Consider the following 21,428-nt stretch of genomic DNA (forward strand, 5'->3'; position numbering starts at 1 on the left):
TCATCTTCCCCTGATACAACCTGGTAGACGGAGAAGAGAAGGTTTCCCTGACCTAGTGCCACACAGAAGGTTCCCTTGAGTCCAGATAGGCCATTTACAGTAAACATGAATGTCCCCTGGCACATTCTCGCATAGTGAAGGGAGACATTTGAAAGTTTATACTAGGGCTGTGTACGTCTGTGAGTGTGTGTGTGTGTGTGTGTGTGTGTGTCTGTGCGCAATGGATTACTCAAGGAAGAGAGGGATTTACAAAAGAAGAGACATGTGAAAGGAGGAAGGTACAGAAAAGAGGAGGCAGACCAAAGAGCCTCCTGAATACCACTGTATCTGCATATATGTTGTCAATATTTTAAAGGAAACAGCCTGTCAGGGAATAAACCTAATTGAAAATTGTAATTTTCTGCTAATTATGAATAAAAAGGAACGCTGAAAAATGTTAGGCTCATAAAATAGTATAATAACACTGAAGTGAAAGAGGATCCGAACTGATAAAGCACAGTATCATTTTTTCAAGAAAGGAAAATTAAAGTTTGCCATTTTATATCTACAATAATAAAAAATAATAACTGCTCTGGTAGAAAATACTTTAATTACAACTGCTGCTCAGTTCTCAAGGTTCGCCATTTCCCACAGGTATGTTCCTGTATCTTTTCTTGTGCACAACCGGTTCCACTAAGGTGCAATTAAATCTACACAACCACCAGTATTCAACCTGTCTTTTATTGTAGTTTCAGACCAAGCACAAGCAATAATGAATGCTCTCAGTGTGCAATCACAGTCATACGATTACTTGTGAGCAATGAGAGTAACTTCATTTTATCTGTACTATAAAATGTATAAAATGTGCAAAATCAGACTGAAAAAAACTTCTTGTTTTTTAGCATTTTGTTTGTACTATGTTTTTGGAAAACTAACATTTACAATTTACAAAATTAGATTTACATGTAGTCATTTGGAAGATTCTTTTATTTACAAGTGAGCTACAAAATAAGCAACAAATTTAAGTCAGGGGAAGACGCAAAGTGCTACGAGAAACAACAATTGTTTCTAGGGATATATGAGCCAGATAAGAGAGTTATCTGGCTCTTATGTCTCACGAAACTAAAAAATTTTCTCTTGCCATTTTGCATCTTCCCCCTGACAACAGTTTTTCTGACTCAGCAGTTCTCCACGGTTTTTTGAATATTGGGATTGAGGCTGCTGAGCGAGCAGAGGATGGCAGCTCATTCCACCATTGTGAGACCACTGAACTGAAAAGTGTGTGGTACACACAGAAAAAGACCAACACACAGCGCAGTGGGCGAGAGGGATTGTAGACCTGGATTGGGGTGATTGGAAGGTGCTGTTGAGTTACCCGCTCTGTAAGAGGTTAAAAAACAAATACTAACACTATTTGATTTTTAGAAATTCATTAATATCATTATAAACCTTTGCTTATAAACCTGAAACTATTATGAATTAATCTGAACAACTATTATTATTGACTTAACGACCAAAAGGACACCTTATTTAGAAATGCACATTTACTAGGCTTACTCTCTCCAAGCCTATTATTGTGTTATTTTATTAAAGACCCACATCCTCATGTCTGAGAAGCTCAAACATACCAAAAATGTATTAAATTAATTAATGTAGTAAATTAATGAATATCAAAATTGTTGCCAATTAATTTATATCATATAAGTTTGTGACCAATAAACAAGTAATTAATGGATATTTTTAAAAAACAGAAAGAACATATCAACTTTTGCATACTTCGATACTTTTAATGTGCACTGTGATGGCTTTGGCAGAAATTATGTTATAAACGTATAAGAGGAGCAACAGCTTTAATAACATTAAATCAACATATACAACCCCTGACTCACAGCCATGAGCTAGCTAGCGTGCTCTCTCACTCAGTCAGTCACACACACACACACACACACCACCCTCCCACCAGGCTCAGCAGCTCTTCTACCACCTACCACACTAACCTTCACATGTCACACAGGCTCCATATTTACAGCCACTTCAGCCCATCTGCCCACACTCGGGCCTGACTGTCAATCAGCAGATAGCCGCCTCCCCCCTGCCAATCCATGAAAAGGCCTATAGAACCGAGCCACGCCAAACAGCACGAACACCAACGCCTAATCAGACTTTAGCTCTAGTTTGTACAGACTTTACCTTGTACAATGTTTTCCTGCAAATATTAAATGAACCCAGTGATACAGAACCTTTTCTCCTTAGATTTTTAGTTTCATTTATCTTTTAAACCAGTTATCCATTAAACACAAAGCCTTTAAATGCAAAATTGGGCTTCAAGCATTACAATACTTTAAGCAAGAATATACATTTAACATTAATTCCTACTAGAGAACATATATTAAAAGTATAAAAAGTGCCGGCTTCTGGAAACTGCATACCACATTGCCTAATGTTTCATAGCATGCAGCTAACAGTGTCTTTTTTAATTGTAAGTGATGAAGGACAGATGTGAAAGCTCAACAGCCAGACCTTCTGCAGTTATTTGCTTTCTAACATAATGTATCAACACTATGTCTAATGGGGTGCAGTGGCTGACAGTTGTATGCAGTCAGTTCTTATTAGTCATACTTTTAGTCATGCGCAGCTATAGAAAGGTCAGCTACGAATTTATTTTGTGCAGACACACATGCGAACACACCTGTGTTTCCAGTAATGGCTCATATTTCCATCTCTTTCCTGCTGTCTAGAAAAGTGGGGCAAATGCTCCAGGTAGTACAACACACTAAGAGCACTCACACACACACACTCACACCCTGCAGGCAGCAGTGCCGGGATAGAAGGGCCACTGGCTTCAGCCCCCTGCATCTCAATGACAACCACACATCCACGGGGATTTATCTAAATGCAAATCAGCTGCCTTCACTCAACAACACACACATTATTTACTTTGCACGCCTTAAAATACATGATGCAGCCCAGCACTGCTGGCAAGTCAGGCAGCCGGGCAGCCCTTTGGCTCTGCCTTCCCTTTCATCTGTGCCCTCTGGAGCACGTTTATTTTCACCAAATTCACTTTTAATTGAGAGCTAATTTAGCTAAGCCAAATTCACACCGGAGATGAATCAGGCAGAAGATGAGGAGAGGAGCAAAGAGAGAGGGAGGAAGAGAGACAGAGAGAGAGCAAGACTCAAGAAGAGAAGAGGGAACGAGATTTGGAGTGACAGGGGACAATGAAATCTGCTGTTGGTGTCATTCTCACTCTAAAGGAGAGAGCAACTCTGACTGACAGAAGGAAAGAGGGAGAAAAGAATACAAGAAAAAGTAGGTAGAAGTGCTTGCTTGAAGAAAGAAAGAAATACAACAGCAGAAAGCTCCACATACTTCAATTACAATGTCTTCAGTGGGCAATACAAAACCAGCTTCTTAAATTTGGCCTGGAAAGACAAAATGTGTTTTCACTCCAGTTGCAACAATGGCAATTGAACTTCTGTTGACCAGTGACCTGCTCTATCTTTCCAAGTGATAAAGTTGACCCAGAGCAGTGTGTATGGTGTCTACAAAGCTGCGAGGCCCTGCGACCCCTGATGTAAACCATGCTGTAAAGTGATCTATACTTCAAAGGTTATCTGGGGTCTTAGCGATGGGGAAACAACCTCCTTGATGCTGCCCGATGCTTTCTCCACTTCTACACAGCTGTTAATTAGCCAAGCTAAGTGCACCATTAATCGATTGCTTGTCTCTCTGCTATATCTCATAACAGTGTTGCACTCTGGCAACGTCAGGCGAAGAAATGTGAGGTTCAGGAAGTCACACTTTTGCACTGGTAAAATACTGGTGCTGGAGTGAGAGGAAGCGAAGAGTAATGGCTCCTCTTCAAAGACAGAAGTAGGCGTCATATTGATGGCAACATGAAAAGTTCTGCGAGTTTGAAATGACTGAAATTCATTATATTATCACTTTGGGCAAGTGGAAGAATCTTTGGACAACTGTGTGCCCCAGGGTGGAGCTGTGTGCATCAGAAAATTCGCATATTGCATATATGATTGATTGAAAGGTTCAGAAATAACAATTACTGTGTGGAATTGACTGTGTGGATTCATTAAATATGAAGTTACATGTGACAGTTTGGCAAAAAGTGAAAATGAAAAACATTTAGTGAAAAACATATTTGAAGACATAACTTACTGCTGGTTGTTCACGCACTTCCATCGGATGGCAAATACAAAAATGTAGAAACAAAGGAAATTTATTGGAGGTAACAGACTAAAAGGTACAAACTGGGTACTCAACATTTACTTCTCACCTGACAGCTATTTCAAATCTTTAAAACAGTCTAGCGAACTTCAATCCACACTAGTGATGCTGGGTAGATGTGTAAATGTTGACAAGCAGCTTAAAAAAATGTGATCAAGAGCTTCAAACGGGGATGGAAAAGTGACAAATCACACAAATTTTTAGGCTGCTTTTTTAAAATGTTCTTTTATATATTGTGTTGATTTTGTTTTTTAATGTTGATACACTGTGCATTCCAATGGCAAATCATGACTTAATCATTGTCATGCAAAAATGATAAAAATCAAAGAGGTATCGCTTTTTTTAAAGATGCAGACACAAAAGAGCAACACAAAACTTATTCTAATTTTGAGAAACAATAATTATCCTTAGTCAGTATTAAAGTAGAAAAAGCCCATCAATTTTACAGCCTAATCTTAGCTTAATTGCATTTGATTCAATCAAGATGATCAAAGGAAAAACAGGAAAAACAGACACTCTTTTATAGTCTGGAAACATGATGATGCAATAATATGCAATAATGCTAATAATCAATAAACTATGATATTTTGCACCTCGATGAATACTAAACTGTCAATTATTAACTATATCTAATGTCACTCAGAAGTAGAACTGTAACATTATAAAAACAACCTCCACTTTTGATAAATTCTATTGGCGTGGAGGAGTTAACAGTTTCAGAGAATGAGAAGTTGAGACAATGAGACAAGTTAAACAAACTTCCAGGAAAACCCATCAGCAGAACAAGGGAGTGAGCCTACAAGGACGAGGGAAAACTTCAAAACTTGTCTAACTGATGTTAAATTTGTAATGAAAATAAAACCATTCCCAAGGCAAACCAGAAACATACCAACAAACATCTGTCCCTCTGTGCTGTAGTCAGCAGCAACTACAGCAGACCGAGCAGGAAACAAAAGCAAATCATCACACTTCTTATCATGTGAATCCTGACAATGCTAGCCAAGTTGGGGTTTTTTACTTTGAAAACACAGACCACAATTATGTCCATAATATTAAAATACATGAAAAGCTTGAAATTAGCTTAATGTGAAACTGTTAACTGCATTCTAATTTTAATTATGTGTCATAACTTAATTCTGGAAAGAATACCATAATACTGCACCACCAACAGACAATAAACATAAAATAACTAAATGTTTGAATACTCTACTCTACACTTTTTTGAAACAGCAGCTAACTGAACAACTAAGTCGTGTCTGGAGCCAAATGAGCTAAACAAACAAAAGCACACGCAGATATTCAAACTTCTATAAAAAGACAACCAGCAGGGGAGCATCAGGCTCAGCTGTCAGTCTCGCAAGCAGAGACGTTTTTTCTGACGTCAAGAGCTGCTACAATAATAGTTGCAAGTCTCCGGAAATAGCCTTACAGGCTTCTTGGAAACCCACCTCTTAGAAAGACAAAAAGGGCTCACACACACACACACACACACACACACACACACACACACACACACAGTCAGTATTCCAACGACAGGTCGGTGCTAAGAGGCAGATGTATGTGAAAAGATGAAAAGAAAGGAAGGAAGAAATATATAGTGTTAATAACAAGTAAATAGAATAAAACCATCTCAAAGAAGGGGGACAAAAAAATGTACTGTACTGAACAAAAGCATAAGCGAGGACAGCAACTGTACAGGTGAGGGAACCCGGATTATAGAGTGACCTCGTTAACCCCAGAGGCTCGTTAGAGTCTCGTTACAGCAGCATTCTCCAGGCCCATCCTCTGTCACACCTTCATTAAGCCCATCGACCCACTGTGCTTATTAAACACATTCATTACCCCGAGTATTGAACCACTGCTGCTATTACAGGGCCCGAATGCATCACGGAGGGAGGCAGAAGGGTGACGTCTGCTGGAGGTGTGAGATAGTAGACGAGGGGGAGGATGGGGAGGCGCTGGGCAGTGCACACAAATGGACACACACCCCCTGTAGACATTCATACAGACACACACCTTTCTGCCTCTTATCAATCATCACTAATGAAATCAGTGATTAGAGCGGGTTTGGGCTCTCAATCACAAACAGCCCAAGACAGCGGGAGGAGAGGGTGACGGGAGGGGAGAAAGGAAATCAAGAGGGGAGGATATGGCTTGTTTGAGAGACGAGGAAAGTGACAGGATGAGTAGCAGGACGATGAGCGTGAAAAGAGGATACAAAAAAGTTAAAAGAAGCTTGGAAACGGTAGGTAAATAGAAACTCTCTCTGTCTTTTTTCCATAAAACAGGGACAGATGTGAATCCTTAGAGAGGGCTATTCATCACAACGCATACAAACTAGTCCACTGGGCTAAAGAGGAGGCCTCCATCCTGGCTTTAAGCTCCTGCTTTAAATGATGACATCATTTCTGCCCTTCTCAAACAAAAGGAAAACTCATCACGGGAGAGGGGGAGAGGGAGAGGAAGAGAGCGAAAGCACAAAGATATTAAGAAGAGTAAAGGCATGAGCGAGGTGTCGGAAAGGGCCATGAATCATAGTGACATCCCTGGCTGGGTGTCAGAAGCTGCTGCTGTCTGGAGCTGGATAAACACATGGCCTCTAAAGCTATGCTCTTTAAACACAGGCTAGGTCAGAGCGCGCCACTAGCCCTCAGCAGAACCCAAATGGGTGCCAAATGCTGCCGTCTGAATTGATAGTCAAAAAGTTGACTGGCTTCACAACTTGCTGCTGGCTATACGTTGACCACAAGCTGTGACACTCAGAGTGAAAGCGAAATGCCTGGGATTTAAAATGTACACACGGTTACTAAAGATGGAACTGAAGGAAAAGAGAAGAGCACATCACTTTCATTCAGTTTAAATTTGATGAGTACTCACCTATCAATTACTTTCATTTTCAATTAATCAATATTAACATATATTAATAATTTAAAGCACAAGGTGATGTTATCCAGCATCTGGCTTAGAGTACAGCACACAAATATTCCCTTTGCTACAATTTATCTGGATAAAACTGCAGATTCTGATATTTTACAAGTCAGAACTGTCATATATCATATTTTTTTTATTGCTGATTGGTTGTTTAAGGAAGGTTTTCTTTCCATCTATTTGTTTCAACTCCGTGTCTGTCTGCCAAGAACCACTGATGATGCATTATATAATTTATAAAATGCACATGATAGCATTTCCTACCATATATGACATATAAAAGCATCAAAAAAAAATTATGAGAAGCTGCACAGGAATGATGATGCTTGAAATATGAGTAATCATGGATCAATTCTGAAAAATGTTTGCCAATTAACTCATGGTATGTTACGATGGCTTACTGAACAAATAGTTTCAGCCCTACTTAGCTCCCCCAGATTCCCGTTTAACTTCATCCAACATATTCCATTTCACATCTCCAACAAAGTGTCAGCTTAAAAGAAAAATCTAACAACAGTGAGTTATTAGCCTGAGGGCAAGATAAGTTTTGCACAGCCTGCACACAGGCCACCCAGTAAAAAATGTTTCGAGGAAGAAATAAAATTAAATGCAAGTTTTCATCTCAGCTTTACTCCCTGTGTCAGGCTGCAGCCCATCTATGTACTCAGCCAGAGTAAGAAGTGAACAGGAAAGGAATAGAAAAGGAAGTCACATTCACATTAACATTCTTCACTGCTTTTCCTGGGACTGTGGTAGCTGCGGGCGGATGCTTGATAACATCATGGAGATGAGTGCTGCTACAACATCTACAGTCCTAAAATATTATGCATTACCACAGCAAAGGTCATTCAGAGTTTCTGGCTACAGGTGAAAAAACACTTATTTTCATTTCAATAGCATTCAAATTCTTACATAAATTACATGCCATTCAAAGGACATGAAAGGTGCAAACAGCTACCACCCACTTTACACTGCAGGAAAATATTATAGCCTTGGTATCAAGAGGTTTTCAGCATAATTTTTGTCCAAATCAAACAGAGTTTAAAATTGACTTCTTGTTAACACTCCTTTCTGCACCCTGTCGCAGGCACATAAAGCACAAAAGAAAAAGAAAGAAAGCATAGTTCATTATTATTATTTTTTTAAATCTGTTACTTACATATTTATTAGTATCCTCAAATTTTTCTAAACAGTACGAGATCTTTTATTTGCAGCATAAAGAACCGAACACTTAGCCTCACGCTCCTCCCCGTTCATTCTCTGGCTCTCAGGCTGCTGATATCCAGTCCTACTACACCCTCTTCAGGTGGAAACCGAGCACACCAGTCAAGAACACCTGAACTGTATGAACTGTGTCCTGCTGTAGACGCATGAGGTCAGGTGCTGAGTGCATTTAGCACTTCAGAAAGAATTGCTGATTTGAGACATACCATACAAAATGTGGCAATTTAAAAATGTATAGAAAATAATTAAGTAGTGCCTAATACAGTACCTGGCAACTGGTGTTCAACACTACAAAAGCGCACTGTGTGAAAAATGTAAATTAAATGTATCAGTCTATCCAAAATACATTACTAATGGGATCCACTTCATCATAAAGGACATGTTTAGGGTAACTGATCATTTCAAGTGCCACTTGTTACTCTCGCAGCTCAGCTATGTTTTGCTAGTACTTTTAGCTGAAGTTGAAGTTGAAAAAACAATTTTACCTGCAACCACATTAAAATAACATTTAAATAATAGATACTAGATAGACAAATACCAGGGTGTTGTTAAAACACATTACCATTGTAACATACTACTGCACTATTAACTTCAGAGCTGTTGAACAACTCCACTCCAAAGTCCGTAATTGTCCGATCCTTCAATTTTTTATTTCACTTTTGTTTTTTCTATCTACATCAATCTAAGACAACACCAAACTAAGAATTTCATCATGCAGTGCAACTTATTCTCTAAGAAAAAATAAAGTTTTACATCTAACTTCTGCTGAGGAAAACAGAGACTACTACCAACAAGTCAGTAAAGAACAATGTACATTACTTCACCTGCTCTCCATTTCTGTGAAGCTAAGGTATTTATCTTAAACCACCACCACTTTTGGCATTCTGTCGCTGTTCAACAATAGACTGCCAGCTATGTTGGCCGTTCCACTCCTCATTTATAATGCATGTCATTCACTTGACTTTGTTTTTGTTCCATAAGCTTAATACTTTTAGCATTTCTATGAGGCACTCAGGGAATCCAAGAGAGCATCCTGTCACACCAAGGTCTTTGTCTTCTTTTTCAAGAAGTAATTTCACCTGCGTTATTGATGGAGTCAAGGAAAAAAATGCCAAATGTTACTGCTCAATCTTTTCCTGGGGTAAATAATGTTGAAAAGAAAACACTGTAGCAAGGTGAAATATCACTCTAGAGGCACACTTCACAGAGTCACATTTCTGAAAGTGCTTTCATTTTCTTCCCTTTAAAACTTGTTTTGTTCTTGGGCAGACGACGGAGGGAACATATCGACGACGTCTGTGTCTGAGTGCAGCCGGCTGTCCAAGTTAAAGTCAGTGCTCATTAATGCATCTGATTACTCTTCAGGCAAAGACCAATCAGAAAACAACCCAAACACATACACACACATGCAGAGCGGCATTTCAGGGACAGAGATCGATACAGAGGCACTTCAAAAGAGCAATGAAGAGGAAGATATTGGAAAGAGGAATGTGCTTCTAGCATAGACTACATACCCAGAATGCAACCAGTTGCACTTGTAAAAACAATAGTGTAATGTATAAAATAGTGTATTTACAAGTTCAACAAAATATTCTACCTTTAGTAGATGACCACAACAACAGCAAGTAAGTACGCTGAGACCCTGGAGTCAGCAAAGTTTTGGTATTATTGCTTGTAAGAATGGTTTTCCTGTTAAAAAGTTTTCTCGTAAAAACATGGATCGCTGAGGTCTAAGTATAAACCTTACAGCAGGCCAAGAAAAAAAAAAAAAAGAGAAAAGAAGAGAAAAACACAGGATATGATTTTAAGAAAAGAAAAGAATAGGAAAAGCAGGAGAAGAAAAAGAGGAGTCCTGTTGTGTCATGTAAGACCCCTTACATGACACAACATAAACTGAAAAAAATACATCTTGCCATCTCCACAGCTCTCTGTACGAAATTCGAGGTTACCTAAATTTGGCTATCTCCCAAATCCGTGTAGGCAAACACAGTCAAAAGCGAGTCTAAGAAAAAAAAAAAAACAACAGGTAGAAAACTTTGTGGCATGAAAAGCATGGAAATGTTGGATGGGAGCAGAGCTTTTCCTCACTCTGACAGACATAATCCAGTGCCATTAGCAGTAAAACTGACTAAATACACCATACGACGTTTGACATTCAACATCCTGAAAGGTCTCAAGCCTTGTCTATAGAGACTCAAATTTAAACTTGTAGCTGGACAATGCACTGTTTGTGTTAATGCAGTGGTGTGTTTGTGTGGCGGGTCAGAATGGTTCTGTTTATCTCTAATTACAGTCAAATACATGAACAAAGTTTCCACAGGAGATTCCAGAGCAACTGGCAGCTACTCAATCCATCTGCTCCCGTGTGTGTTGCTTCCAGGGTTTTAACTAGCCTTCTGTGTGCGTGTTGGTTTATGTCAAAAGGCCTATACCAAAATAACTGACAGCTATCATTATCACTGCCTTTGTCTTTGCTCTCGCTCTAATCTGGTTAATTAAATCTGCTAATGTCAATATACAATTTAATCTGCGATTATGTCTGATTGGAGCAGTGCAGCCTCGCTGTCATTTCGCCCTGCCAGCAAAAACCAGACTGCTGACAAGCTAGACAGACAGTGAATCACAGCGTGAGATGAGGCCCCCGTTAACTGACCGATGGCCACAACACCATTCACTTTGACAGTTTAAATTTCCCAGTGTTTTATGTTGTTCCACAGACAAAACACATCCTTTCCTTCCTAATCGCCCAAGTGTTAGAACTGGAAAACGTGGTGAAAGCATGGGAGAGAAGCTCTGATTGTACATGCAGAGTGGTAATTACACCTAAATTGAGGGCACATGGTAATCTATGTTAGGTCATCTCCAATTCCACTTACATTTCCACATTTTGGACTAATTAAAACTGTAAATAATCAGAGCCTGGGTGTGTGTGAGAGAGCGAGAGAGAGAGAGAGAGAGGCAGGGAGAGAGAGAGTGTGTGCGTAGGCAGACAATGTCTTTGAGATGAGAAGTGGAAGAATCTTCCCTTCACATTTCAGGAAAATTAAGTGCACACTCTTTGATTTTAAAGAGACAGGAGAACAGGTTTCTTTTTAAGAGAGATGGAGTAGAAAAGTGCTTCTCCAGCAAAAATGTTTGCAGATTACAACGTGTATTTAATTGAAAGGAACACTGGAGTAAAGTTCCCAACATGGTAAGGCAGGTGAGGCTTTTGCAGCTTACAGTTTGTCCACCACTTGGTCTATGAAACTGACAGAACTCACAGTTAAACTTTCAGGGCTGCCTCTCCCCCTACGGCTAAATTGAAGTGAGATGAGGAAAAGGGGAATTTGCTATTCTCAGAGCCTTTGCCCTTCGAGGTGGTGGAAGAGAACAGAATATGAATGGGGAGAGAGAAAGAAAACACTTCTGAAGATGAAAACAAGGCTTGAAAGGCAACCGGTGCAACATAACCAACTCTGGCATAAATACTGGATGAATGCCAATAAAGAATGCAGGGTAGATGTCAAAAGGAGCGGGGCACAGAGACACCAGAGTCACCTGCCTTTCACACAACGCACTCTTAGCCCAGGGTTATACATAGCCCAGGGCTGGTGTTGCCCCAGGCTAACAGGCAATGAAAGAGTGAGCGTCAATTTGTCAAATGTAAACAAAATTTGGTAAATCTAGTCAGTTCTGGAGCAGTTTTCGTCTTTGTGTTAGCAACTTTCAACTATCATTTGTTTAAAAAGTATGCCCTTCAACATAATGTTAATAATAATGAAGAATTTATGTGTTATCTTTTATTTCTGTCTTTAACAATTAAACAGAAAAGTAAGATATTTCACCTTGCATCATACCAACGTCAAACCTACCAACTGCATGTCTACTCTTCTTAAGGTGTCTAAAAACCTCCTCAACTTTACCTCAGCTGACAAACAACCACGAGTTCAGTGGTTTCCATTTTTAGGATACTGCCAAGAGAAATAAAAACAGAGAAACATTAGCAGAATTACTGCTAATACTGTTAGTGCTAGTAGTGTTTAAATATCCCCTTAAGGCTACAAAAGCTTATACAGAGATGCTGCACCCTCTTCCCTCCACAAAATTAAAAAAAAAGCTATTTAACCATCTACAGAGCTGGATATGGTCTCAACACAGAGATTAAACCCTACAGCATGGAACTGAAACCACAACCACGACAAGAAGAAGGGAAGTAAAGACAGAAAAATGTATGTGGGTGTGCACATGGCAAAGAAAAAGGGAGAAGGCGAGTGGAAGACCACACAGAAACATCCTGCAGCGATTCAATTATTCAATTTTGGAAGAGGAGGAGAAACAGAGGGCAGATCAGAGTGAGTGAAAGGCTCATCCTCATGTGTGATTGATTAGGAGAGACAGAAACAGGATCGTTGTACCGCAAAAGCCAGCAGAGAGACGAGAGGAGAGTTAATGGCAAGAGAGAAGGAGAGGAGAGGCTTTACAGTGTAGCCTTAAAGAGGCTTTCACTATAGTGGCTTGACTGTGCAATTTATAGCGCACTAAAAACTGAAAAGTCCAAGTCAATGCTGCTTCCTGGATCAATGTGCGTAGAGAATAAGAGCTGATCCCACACATTGGATCCCGGACGTGTTTCCTTTCTTGGGAGGAAAAAAAAAAAAAAGAGGTTTAGACGCCTTTTAAACTCCTCACATGTAAAACAATTCTCTCATACTGAATGATTACATTAAAGCCTACAGCCTGTGAAATATCACTTGAGGTCAAAGTCTATGAGTATGACAGCAAAACATGCATTAGTTTTAATGCACTTATTTGGAGACTGTAATTACAAACACTTTCTAACAAGGCAAGATTATCAGTTGTCTGATTTCTAGTGGGGAGCCGAGTTTTTCAAACTGTCAGAATAAATGGCCTTTTAAAAAAATGGCATGCAAGTGTTTCTGGGTCATCTTAATGACAATGTTAGCCCAAGCAACCACAACACCTAGACAAAACAATTCCCCTATAAGCTCAGTGCATTTCTCTCTGCCCTGATGACAGGAAGCTAAAACAACTGCGACACAGGCGCATCTGACAAATGACTGTGAAATTGATACCGCTGTGCAGAAATGTTATCAGCAGCAGTACTAATCTCTCATCTTGTCATAAAGACTAATTTCATACATTACATAGCTGATTAATAGAATTTTAACAAACTGACCTATTGTTAACAATTTAAAGTGGACAAATTGATCAAGGTCATGGCTGCTTGTGGACTGTAAAGAAAAAAAAAAAAAAAAAGAGTGAACGCATTACAGAAGATCTAAATAATAAGCACTTAGAGACAAATGACTAGTTATGTTCTGTATCTGTAACAGAATCCCATGCTGAATGACAAAAAGAGTCAAAGTAAAACGTGAGAGACTGTTCTCAGACATTAGAAAACAGTGACATCTAGTGGAGCTTTGTCACTGTCACTTGTAACTGCCGTTTCTATTAAAAGAAATACAGTATGATGGAGGAATAAGTGAAATGATGTATGAAATAAAACCAGCTGTGATAATGAGAACAGTCATTAAACTGATTAAGGCATCAGTCAACAAACATATGTACACATCCACACACTTACACTCACTTACAAATGTGGGTGGTAATAATAGGAATTGCATATCTTGAAGGATTAATGATTTACAGTAGTTCCAAGAAAATACTTTTCTCCTAGTTAAAATGCAAATTTAATACCTCCCAGATTAAATCACCAACTTTTAAACTAAATTTACACAACGTTTGGTCAACCCTTAGCTCAACTGATCACAATTTAAAACGCTTAAGTTAATCCATTTTTGACTGACAGTAGGTTCTAAAGCAAGGTTTTGAACTTACTCATGTGGTAAACTTTCATTTTGCATTGGATCATTTGTACCATTAGATGTTAAGTTTCAATCATATTGTGTTAAAAAGACAATGTGTCAACTGATAAACAAACTGTATCAGTTTTGTAAGGCAGCTGCAAACATTTGTCTGTCGAAGTCTGGAAGCTGCTAGTGCACTTTGTGGAAGAACATACATTAGTACAGTTCTGAGCTACTCTTCCTTAGATGGATTCTTAGATGACAGCATTGCGGTACTAAACAGAAAGTGGAACACACAGAGCCACTTGTTCTGACAATATTCTTTCAACCTCTGTTAACTACATAGCTGACATGAGATTCTATGGTGCTCTAACAGAAACACACAGCTGAAACCCTGAGGCAAGCTGGTGGAAAAAGCCAGAGACCATAGGTGTGGGACTGACCATTTTGTTCTCTTGCAAGTAGAGTCTCTGCAGTTTAGGGCATCCTCTAGCCAAGGCCACCATGCCTTCATCTGTGATACTGTAGCACTGACCCAAGTGGATGTCCTTTAGCTCACTGCAGTGTTCTCCCAGCTGGAGACAAACAGAGAATTAAACACTGGACATTGTCACTTGAATCATTTTATTGAATTATTACCTCACTTCTCATTTGTTAATAAACAACATCATACACTGAAACAAGTATACCTTTTTTAGCGCTTCATCTGTTAGTTTGTCCTGGTTGCCCACATGCACCTTCACCAGAAGAGGACAGTGTGTAGCCAGGGCTGACAGAGAAGCATTGCCCAGCTGTTTGCAGCGATATGCTGTGTATTTCTGAAGGCCTGGACAGTGTGAGGCCAGGGAGGACACACCATGGTCATGGACCCCTCTGCAATCAGAGATGTTAATCTCTGTCACATTTTGCCTCCGAGAAGCTATTTTCACCAAGAGATCATCGTTGACCTGAGGAACAGAAGGATGAAAGCCATCAGAAACAACAAAAATCTGTCTTAATTATGAAGGCTTAGGAGAATACTTACTTGTTGTAGGCCACTGAGATCAATTTGCTTCCAGAATTGGAAGTCCAAGCAGAGATCCCTCCAGTACTTGCAAACCAGAGAGGCACACAAGCAGCGCTCCTTCACTGTTAAATGGGAAAGCACCTGCAAGGAAAATGCAAAGTTTAAACAACTTCACTCATTGGGGATATTTCCAGTATAGTAAAAGTTAATTATCAACAATTCTGATGCTATGGTTCACTAACAAAATTAAATAAGACCCACATGAGTTCACAGCATGTTTACTTAGTATTTTAGTACTTTTCATTGTATAAAACTAACACAAAATATCAACAAGAAAAAGTCATTTTAACTTTTTGATGAACACCAACCTTGAGAAGGATGGAAGAAGGCAGGTGGTTGATACTTAAATGTTCAGCAGCATCCGAACTTTTTGCCTGGCAGTTTTCATAATGATGCAGGCAGCAGGGGGATGAGTCTGAGCTGTGGGGCAAATCAGCATGAAGACCCAGTCCACAGCAGCCATCAGCAGGTGAGGAGGAGGATGAGGATGCAGAGGAAGAAGAGGAGGAGGACGGAAGTGGGCAGAGGGGAAGGTGGCAGTGGCCAGTTTCAGAGTTCGAGGAGGTGTCGCCCCCACCTCCTCCCACTCCTCCATTCTCCAGTCCTCCATCAGGGGCAGCAAAGGCACAGCGTGGCTGCTTACAGGGGGTGCACCTCTGCACCTCTGAGCACTTCCTCTTACACACCTGCACCGAGAGACACACAAAGCCAGGTGGAACCAGACTGACTTCAGGAAAGTCACAGCAGAATTGACGGTAAAGCCTTTAATTACACTTACTTCATCAAAGAAAGTTTCACTACCATGATTACAATAAAAGACAATGAATTAATTTTATCTGGAACCCTGTGTCATTGAATGAAGCAGAAGAAACAAAAAGAAGCAACATCTGATCTGAAAGACAACATACAAACATGTTGTGTATGTAAAAACAAAATTAATCAACCTAACCTAATTTTAATATGTATTAGAAAATATTAAGTTCCCATAGGCAATCAATACAGATTTGGATCTAGGCTCTATCTTCACCAGCTACAATGTTTGATAGGTTGGTTCCCTTCCCCAGTTACCTACCATCTCAGTGTAGTCACTGGTGCAGCCAGGCACAGGCACAAGTATGGGCACAGTCACAGACACACCAGCGGTTCGAAACAGTGCCGGTGGTGTAATCAGTTTAGCAGGAACAGTTGATAAAAGGCTCCTGCCCTGGCCCTCCCAACCAGGTAGCTCCCTTGGTGACAACAGGAAGTTGGAGTAGTCTTCAGGAGATGCAAGTGATGCGTATTGCTCAGCGAACTTCGAGGCAGCTGCAGCTCCAATGCCAACAGTTATACCAGGGACACCGATACCTGTGACGCTGTTATGATGGTATCCGCTGCCACCGAGGCCGGCCTCCAAATGGTTGTTGTCGTCGTCAAGACCGCTGCTGTTGCTGTGGATGATGAAGCACAGCATGCAAGGCCCCTGCAGGAAACAGTTCCTCTTCTTCTTCTTCCTGTGGTTGAGCTTGCGTGTCCTCTTCTTCAGGCGGTAACCATTTTTCGAGAGAAGATGGCCCATATAGATGACTCAAGGAAACTCTAGAATATCAATAATGAATTCATTAGTAAATTCATAATGGACCAATTGCACAAATTAATTGTTTGTAAACATCACATAATTCCATAATTTTGGCAACCTCTGTAGCACAAGTATTAATGTTTCTTGCTAACCATCATGTTGATCATAATGAGATGGTACTAAAGAGAAACAAAAAAAGACAACAAAGTGTAGCAAAATTACAAATCCAGAAAGAAATTAACCCAAACGTACATGATGGCCTCATCTGTAGCAATTTTGAGTGTCTTTCAGTATAAGCGTCCTGCATCGAAGGAGCGGATGGCCTTTTGGATGGCCATGACTGAGTATAAAGTCCTATTGAAAGCGGCATAACATTTTGCACCCTCTGTTGGCATGGTTATTTCTCAGAATAATATACAGTTAAACTGTGACTACTGCCAGCCACAAAACTCATGGTGCTAGACAGCCTCAGTGATACATACCAAAGATGTGTCCTCTCTACCTTGCCAACAAAGTTCCTCGTTTACTGAGCTTCAGTTTGTGGTGGTAAGAGCAACACAACAAAAAATTCCCATATCCAATTTCCCATATCTCTATTTCTACCAAAATTGGTTTCTCAAATTGAATATTTGAACTTCACAATATTCAGGACAATGCTGCACAATTTTTAGAGTGTTTGCATTTGCAGACTATGTCTTTGATTATCTGTTGACTGTTTTCTACTTTTTGTTGTGTATGTCTGTTCTTGGACTGTAGATAAATTTTCCTTTGCATAGTTAATCGTCATCAAACCTTCAGTACAACACAACAATGGAGCAGCGAGCTTTGTAGCAGTGCTCGTTTCTCTGTCAGAAAGACTTTACATGTATCATTTGTGTTATTAATGCATAACCTGTCACATGTTTAAATCCTCATTTCATTGCCTATAAAGTACAACACAGCTCAATATAGCATGCAATATAGCAACGAACAACAACGATGCATCGTTTAGCTGTTAACGAATGAAAACAAAGATGTAAACAGTGAACAGGTGGTCATTTGTTTAACATTTACACGCCGCACGCTGCTTTAGCGTGGTGTCGAGCATTTGCTCAAACCTAACAACATATTTACAACTCATTCAGATAAAAAAAAGACACGGTTCCGTCGCTAACCCAGCTTTCTGACAGGCTAGCTTGCTCCATCACTAGATGCTAAGTTAGCTGTGGAACAAACAAGAAACGACTCTCACCACTTCACACGGTGTCCCCACGCTCCGCACGGCACTCGCATAATACTGCTGTGTTGCACGTCCGAGATGAGGGCTGACAAGTCAAGAAAACCTGCAAGTGAAGCAGCGTAGTGTTTATCCAAACACTGGCAGCTGGGGGATCTGCTACTGCTGCTGCTGTTCTGCTCTTCAGGACAACACTTCCGCACCAAGAGGGCAGCGGTACGGGAGCCGACGAGGGCGATTCGTAATTCGCGATGAGGACTGAAATGAACGTGCGGCTGCAGCGAGAGTGGAAGTTGAGTAACTTTTAATAGATAGAGGTGGAAGAAGTACACAGATATTCACTTAAGTCAAAGTAGAAATACCAGAGTGTAACCTAATTAAAAGTCCTGCATTGAAAATGTTAAGTAGTTTAAAAGTGTTATTAATCAATAATATTTAAACAAGATTTCTCCTATTTGTTGATTATTATAGGTTAAATAAACAAGTAGGCTACTTTAGGTAATACATAAGTGTAGTGTAGTATGGGTTCGGGTTAAATATTAACAAACTGTTGTGCAAATGCAACAATGCAAATTAAAAAAAAGAGCACACGTGCTTCCCTATGAGAGAATTTTTTTAATCAACCAAACAACAAAGGTATAGACAGAGGATGCATGCTCATTTTGCATAGATTACAAATAAAGGTATAAAATCAATTAATGTAGTTTTATCATGGAGGTGTAAAACCACTATAGTGGCACGAACCGGGCTGCAGGTGGGACATATATAAGCTGCAGAGCTGCTGTTGCTCCTGTGTATGCACACTGATGCCAGCCTTGCTTTGTTTTCATTTCAATTGCATAGGAGCACTAAGAGTATGGATGTGAGCTGTGAGCTGTTGCTGTTCACTGAAAGTGACGTTTTTTCCGTCTCCCCCTCTCTCCTCCTGCAGGACGTGCATGTCAAGCCGCCGCGCAGCGTCTGCAGCCCGGACGGCAACTCCCAAAAATAGCAGAGAAAAGAAAATGGCTAAAGTAGTTTCACCAATAACTCGACAAATATCTCAGGAAAAGCGGGGAATCGGGAACCCTGCCGTCGACATTAGGCTTGAAGACGTCGAAGACTGTTTAATTTATGACCGACGCGGAGTCTCGTTTCCGTTCAAGAACTTATATCAAGGCAGCAAATCGGTCATAATTTTCCTGCGGGTAGGGGAAAAACAAACTTTGTTTGGCTTTACCTGTCTGGTGAGCTGCTAGGCTTCCCTGCCCGAAGTTAGGGTCGTAGAGTTAAGAGTAGATCGAGCCTTTTTATTTCTTTTTTAAAGGCACATTTCCTGACAACTTCCCATACTATGAAGGAAATAGAGGAATGGAGAGATCATGTCCATAGGTGAAGACAGAGGGAGAAACATTAAAGAGGTTAAAAAGCAATGTCATGGTTATGTTGGCATGTTATTATAAGCGATTGAAGTGTAATACATGCATGTCCCTGCAGAATTTCTTGTGCTACAGCTGTAAAGAGTATGTGGACGATTTGAGCAAAATACCCAGGGGAGTGCTGGAGGTAGGTAATAACCCACCTCAACACAGGAGGCAACTCAGATGTAGTGCTGCCTAATGACTATAAAGGACAGATTCTGACATAAGATTTCTAAATCTGTGATTTTGCAGGATGCTGGGGTCAGATTGGTTGTGATTGGTCAGTCTGATCATCGTCACATAGAGGTAATTATTTGTGATTAAAGATGATAATATCAGTATGTGTTATTCTTATTCATTGTCACATTTGATGTCATTTATTGCACTTATTGTTTTGATGCACCTATTTTTTGTTGTTTTTAGACACAAAAGGACAATTATGCATTATTTAGATATATTTTTAGTTGTTAAAGGACAAATAAACATACTAGCGTACATTGAGATTTGTTTCTCTATCCCCGATGCAGCCTTTCTGCTCGCTGACGGGGTATCCTTATGAAATATATGTGGACCCAGAGAGGTGCATTTTTCAAAAGCTCGGGATGAAGAGAGAGGAGAAATTCTCAGAGTCTGGTAAAGCAATAACAGTATGAGGGCAGTATGAGTCAGCTTGTTCTTAGATGGCAATTAATGGAGAATTGTGTCCTCTGTGTGTGTGTGTGTATGGTTATGTATTCAGCAAATCCTAGTCCCCATGTGAAGTCCGGTATTATTATGGGTCAAATGAAGAGCATATGGAGGGCCATGACCAGTCCTGCATTCGACTTTCAGGGTGACCTACATCAGCAAGGTGGAGCCATCATTGCAGGACCAAGTAAGCTTTTCTGTTTCTCTGTTTGCACGTTTCTCTGTAAATGCTCTTCATTTCTCATTTTGCCTCCACTTTTATTTTTCTTGCAGGCTCTCAGGTTCATTTTTCACATTTCGACACAAACCGTCTGGACCACATGCCCATAAACTGGCTCCTGCAGCTCGCTGGAGTTCAACAGACTCTGGACTTCAGTGATAAGCCAAAGATCATCCATGTGTAGACAACTGAGTGACTATTATCATACATCCAGACATGTTTACTTAAGTTCATCATCCACTAACAAATTCCAACAAGAAGAGTTAAAGAGTTTAATTATCAAATCCTTGTGTTCCAGTATTTCTGATTCAGCTATTTCACTACACTTTGCACTATTTCAGGTAGCAACACGGCTATCTCACTAAAATTATGGTCTTAAAAAGCAAACATTTCATGTTGAATGACAAACGTAATTGCAGTGTGAAAAGAAATGAACTCCAGATGTTGTTCACTCACACTCAGAATAGAGAGTGATGTGTTGTTAATGTGGATGTGTGAGTATGTGAAAGTGTGTAAGAATGCATTCATGTTTTTTGTTTAAATGAGATTTTCTGCATTTTGTATCTTTCCAATCAGAGTCATTAAATCTAATGTGTTGTAATTATGTTCCATACTTGTAGTGGAGTAATTGCAGAATTAATGAAAACTGGGGCTCAGACGTTAGTATGGCCTTATCACAGAGTGTGTTATAATATAAAATAGGTTCCTCTTATCCCCACTGTTCATTAAACTGTAAATAAAGTTGCTACTTCTTCTTGTATTGTCACACATGTGTTTATGTGCTAGCACAGTCATTTACAAATGGGATCTACTCAGCATCCAGTCAACTGGACTTGAAGGCCTGCAAATAGTCTGCAGAGCCTTTAACAGGGCCGTGTCCTGATCCAGCAGGAGGCCGACAGAACAGAAAAGCTCAACATTTAAGGAAACTCAACAACTCATGATGTCCCAGCACCAAAGGATACTCATTTGAGGACAATAATGTAAATGTTTTGGACACAGGGGTGTATGAGAAGCAGAAAACATCTTCCCTCAACAGAGGTGGAGGCCTTACACACAATCTGTCTCCAATTTATCATACTGCCCTTTCATCCA

The 21,428-nt window shown here is 40.0% G+C and overlaps 2 protein-coding genes across 2 annotated transcripts in view; one reads left to right on the top strand and one right to left on the bottom strand.

The window, feature by feature from the left end:
• The window catches only part of fbxl17 (F-box and leucine-rich repeat protein 17), a 179,980-nt gene extending 161,762 nt beyond the window's left edge, over window positions 1-18,218 (bottom strand). Inside the window, exons 1-6 of the mRNA XM_026343593.1 lie at window positions 18,042-18,218; window positions 16,325-16,830; window positions 15,561-15,938; window positions 15,211-15,333; window positions 14,876-15,133; window positions 14,630-14,761 (exon numbers count right to left, since the gene is read on the bottom strand). Coding sequence (XP_026199378.1) covers window positions 14,630-14,761; window positions 14,876-15,133; window positions 15,211-15,333; window positions 15,561-15,938; window positions 16,325-16,810 — 1,377 coding nt within the window. The 5' untranslated portion in view covers window positions 16,811-16,830; window positions 18,042-18,218. The remainder of the gene's footprint in view (window positions 1-14,629; window positions 14,762-14,875; window positions 15,134-15,210; window positions 15,334-15,560; window positions 15,939-16,324; window positions 16,831-18,041) is intronic.
• A 742-nt stretch (window positions 18,219-18,960) lies between these two features.
• On the top strand, window positions 18,961-21,073 carry prxl2c (peroxiredoxin like 2C). The gene is made up of 6 exons (XM_026343557.1): window positions 18,961-19,213; window positions 19,503-19,571; window positions 19,679-19,732; window positions 19,954-20,059; window positions 20,166-20,300; window positions 20,387-21,073. The coding sequence occupies exons 1-6, from the start codon at window positions 18,965-18,967 to the stop codon at window positions 20,515-20,517; spliced, it is 744 nt and encodes a 247-aa protein (XP_026199342.1). The 5' UTR covers window positions 18,961-18,964; the 3' UTR covers window positions 20,518-21,073.
• Window positions 21,074-21,428: the final 355 nt, after the last annotated feature.

This window comes from Anabas testudineus, chromosome 9 (assembly GCF_900324465.2).
Source record: "Anabas testudineus chromosome 9, fAnaTes1.2, whole genome shotgun sequence".
Lineage (NCBI taxonomy): Eukaryota > Metazoa > Chordata > Actinopteri > Anabantiformes > Anabantidae > Anabas > Anabas testudineus.

Bases quoted from the DNA above. Each gene is read 5' to 3' on its own strand.
- prxl2c (XM_026343557.1), top strand. From the start codon at position 18,965: ATGTCAAGCCGCCGCGCAGCGTCTGCAGCCCGGACGGCAACTCCCAAA. The intron at 19,214-19,502 runs GTAGGGGAAAAA...ATGTCCCTGCAG, and splicing joins CGGTCATAATTTTCCTGCGG to AATTTCTTGTGCTACAGCTG. The intron at 19,733-19,953 runs GTAATTATTTGT...TCCCCGATGCAG, and splicing joins CTGATCATCGTCACATAGAG to CCTTTCTGCTCGCTGACGGG.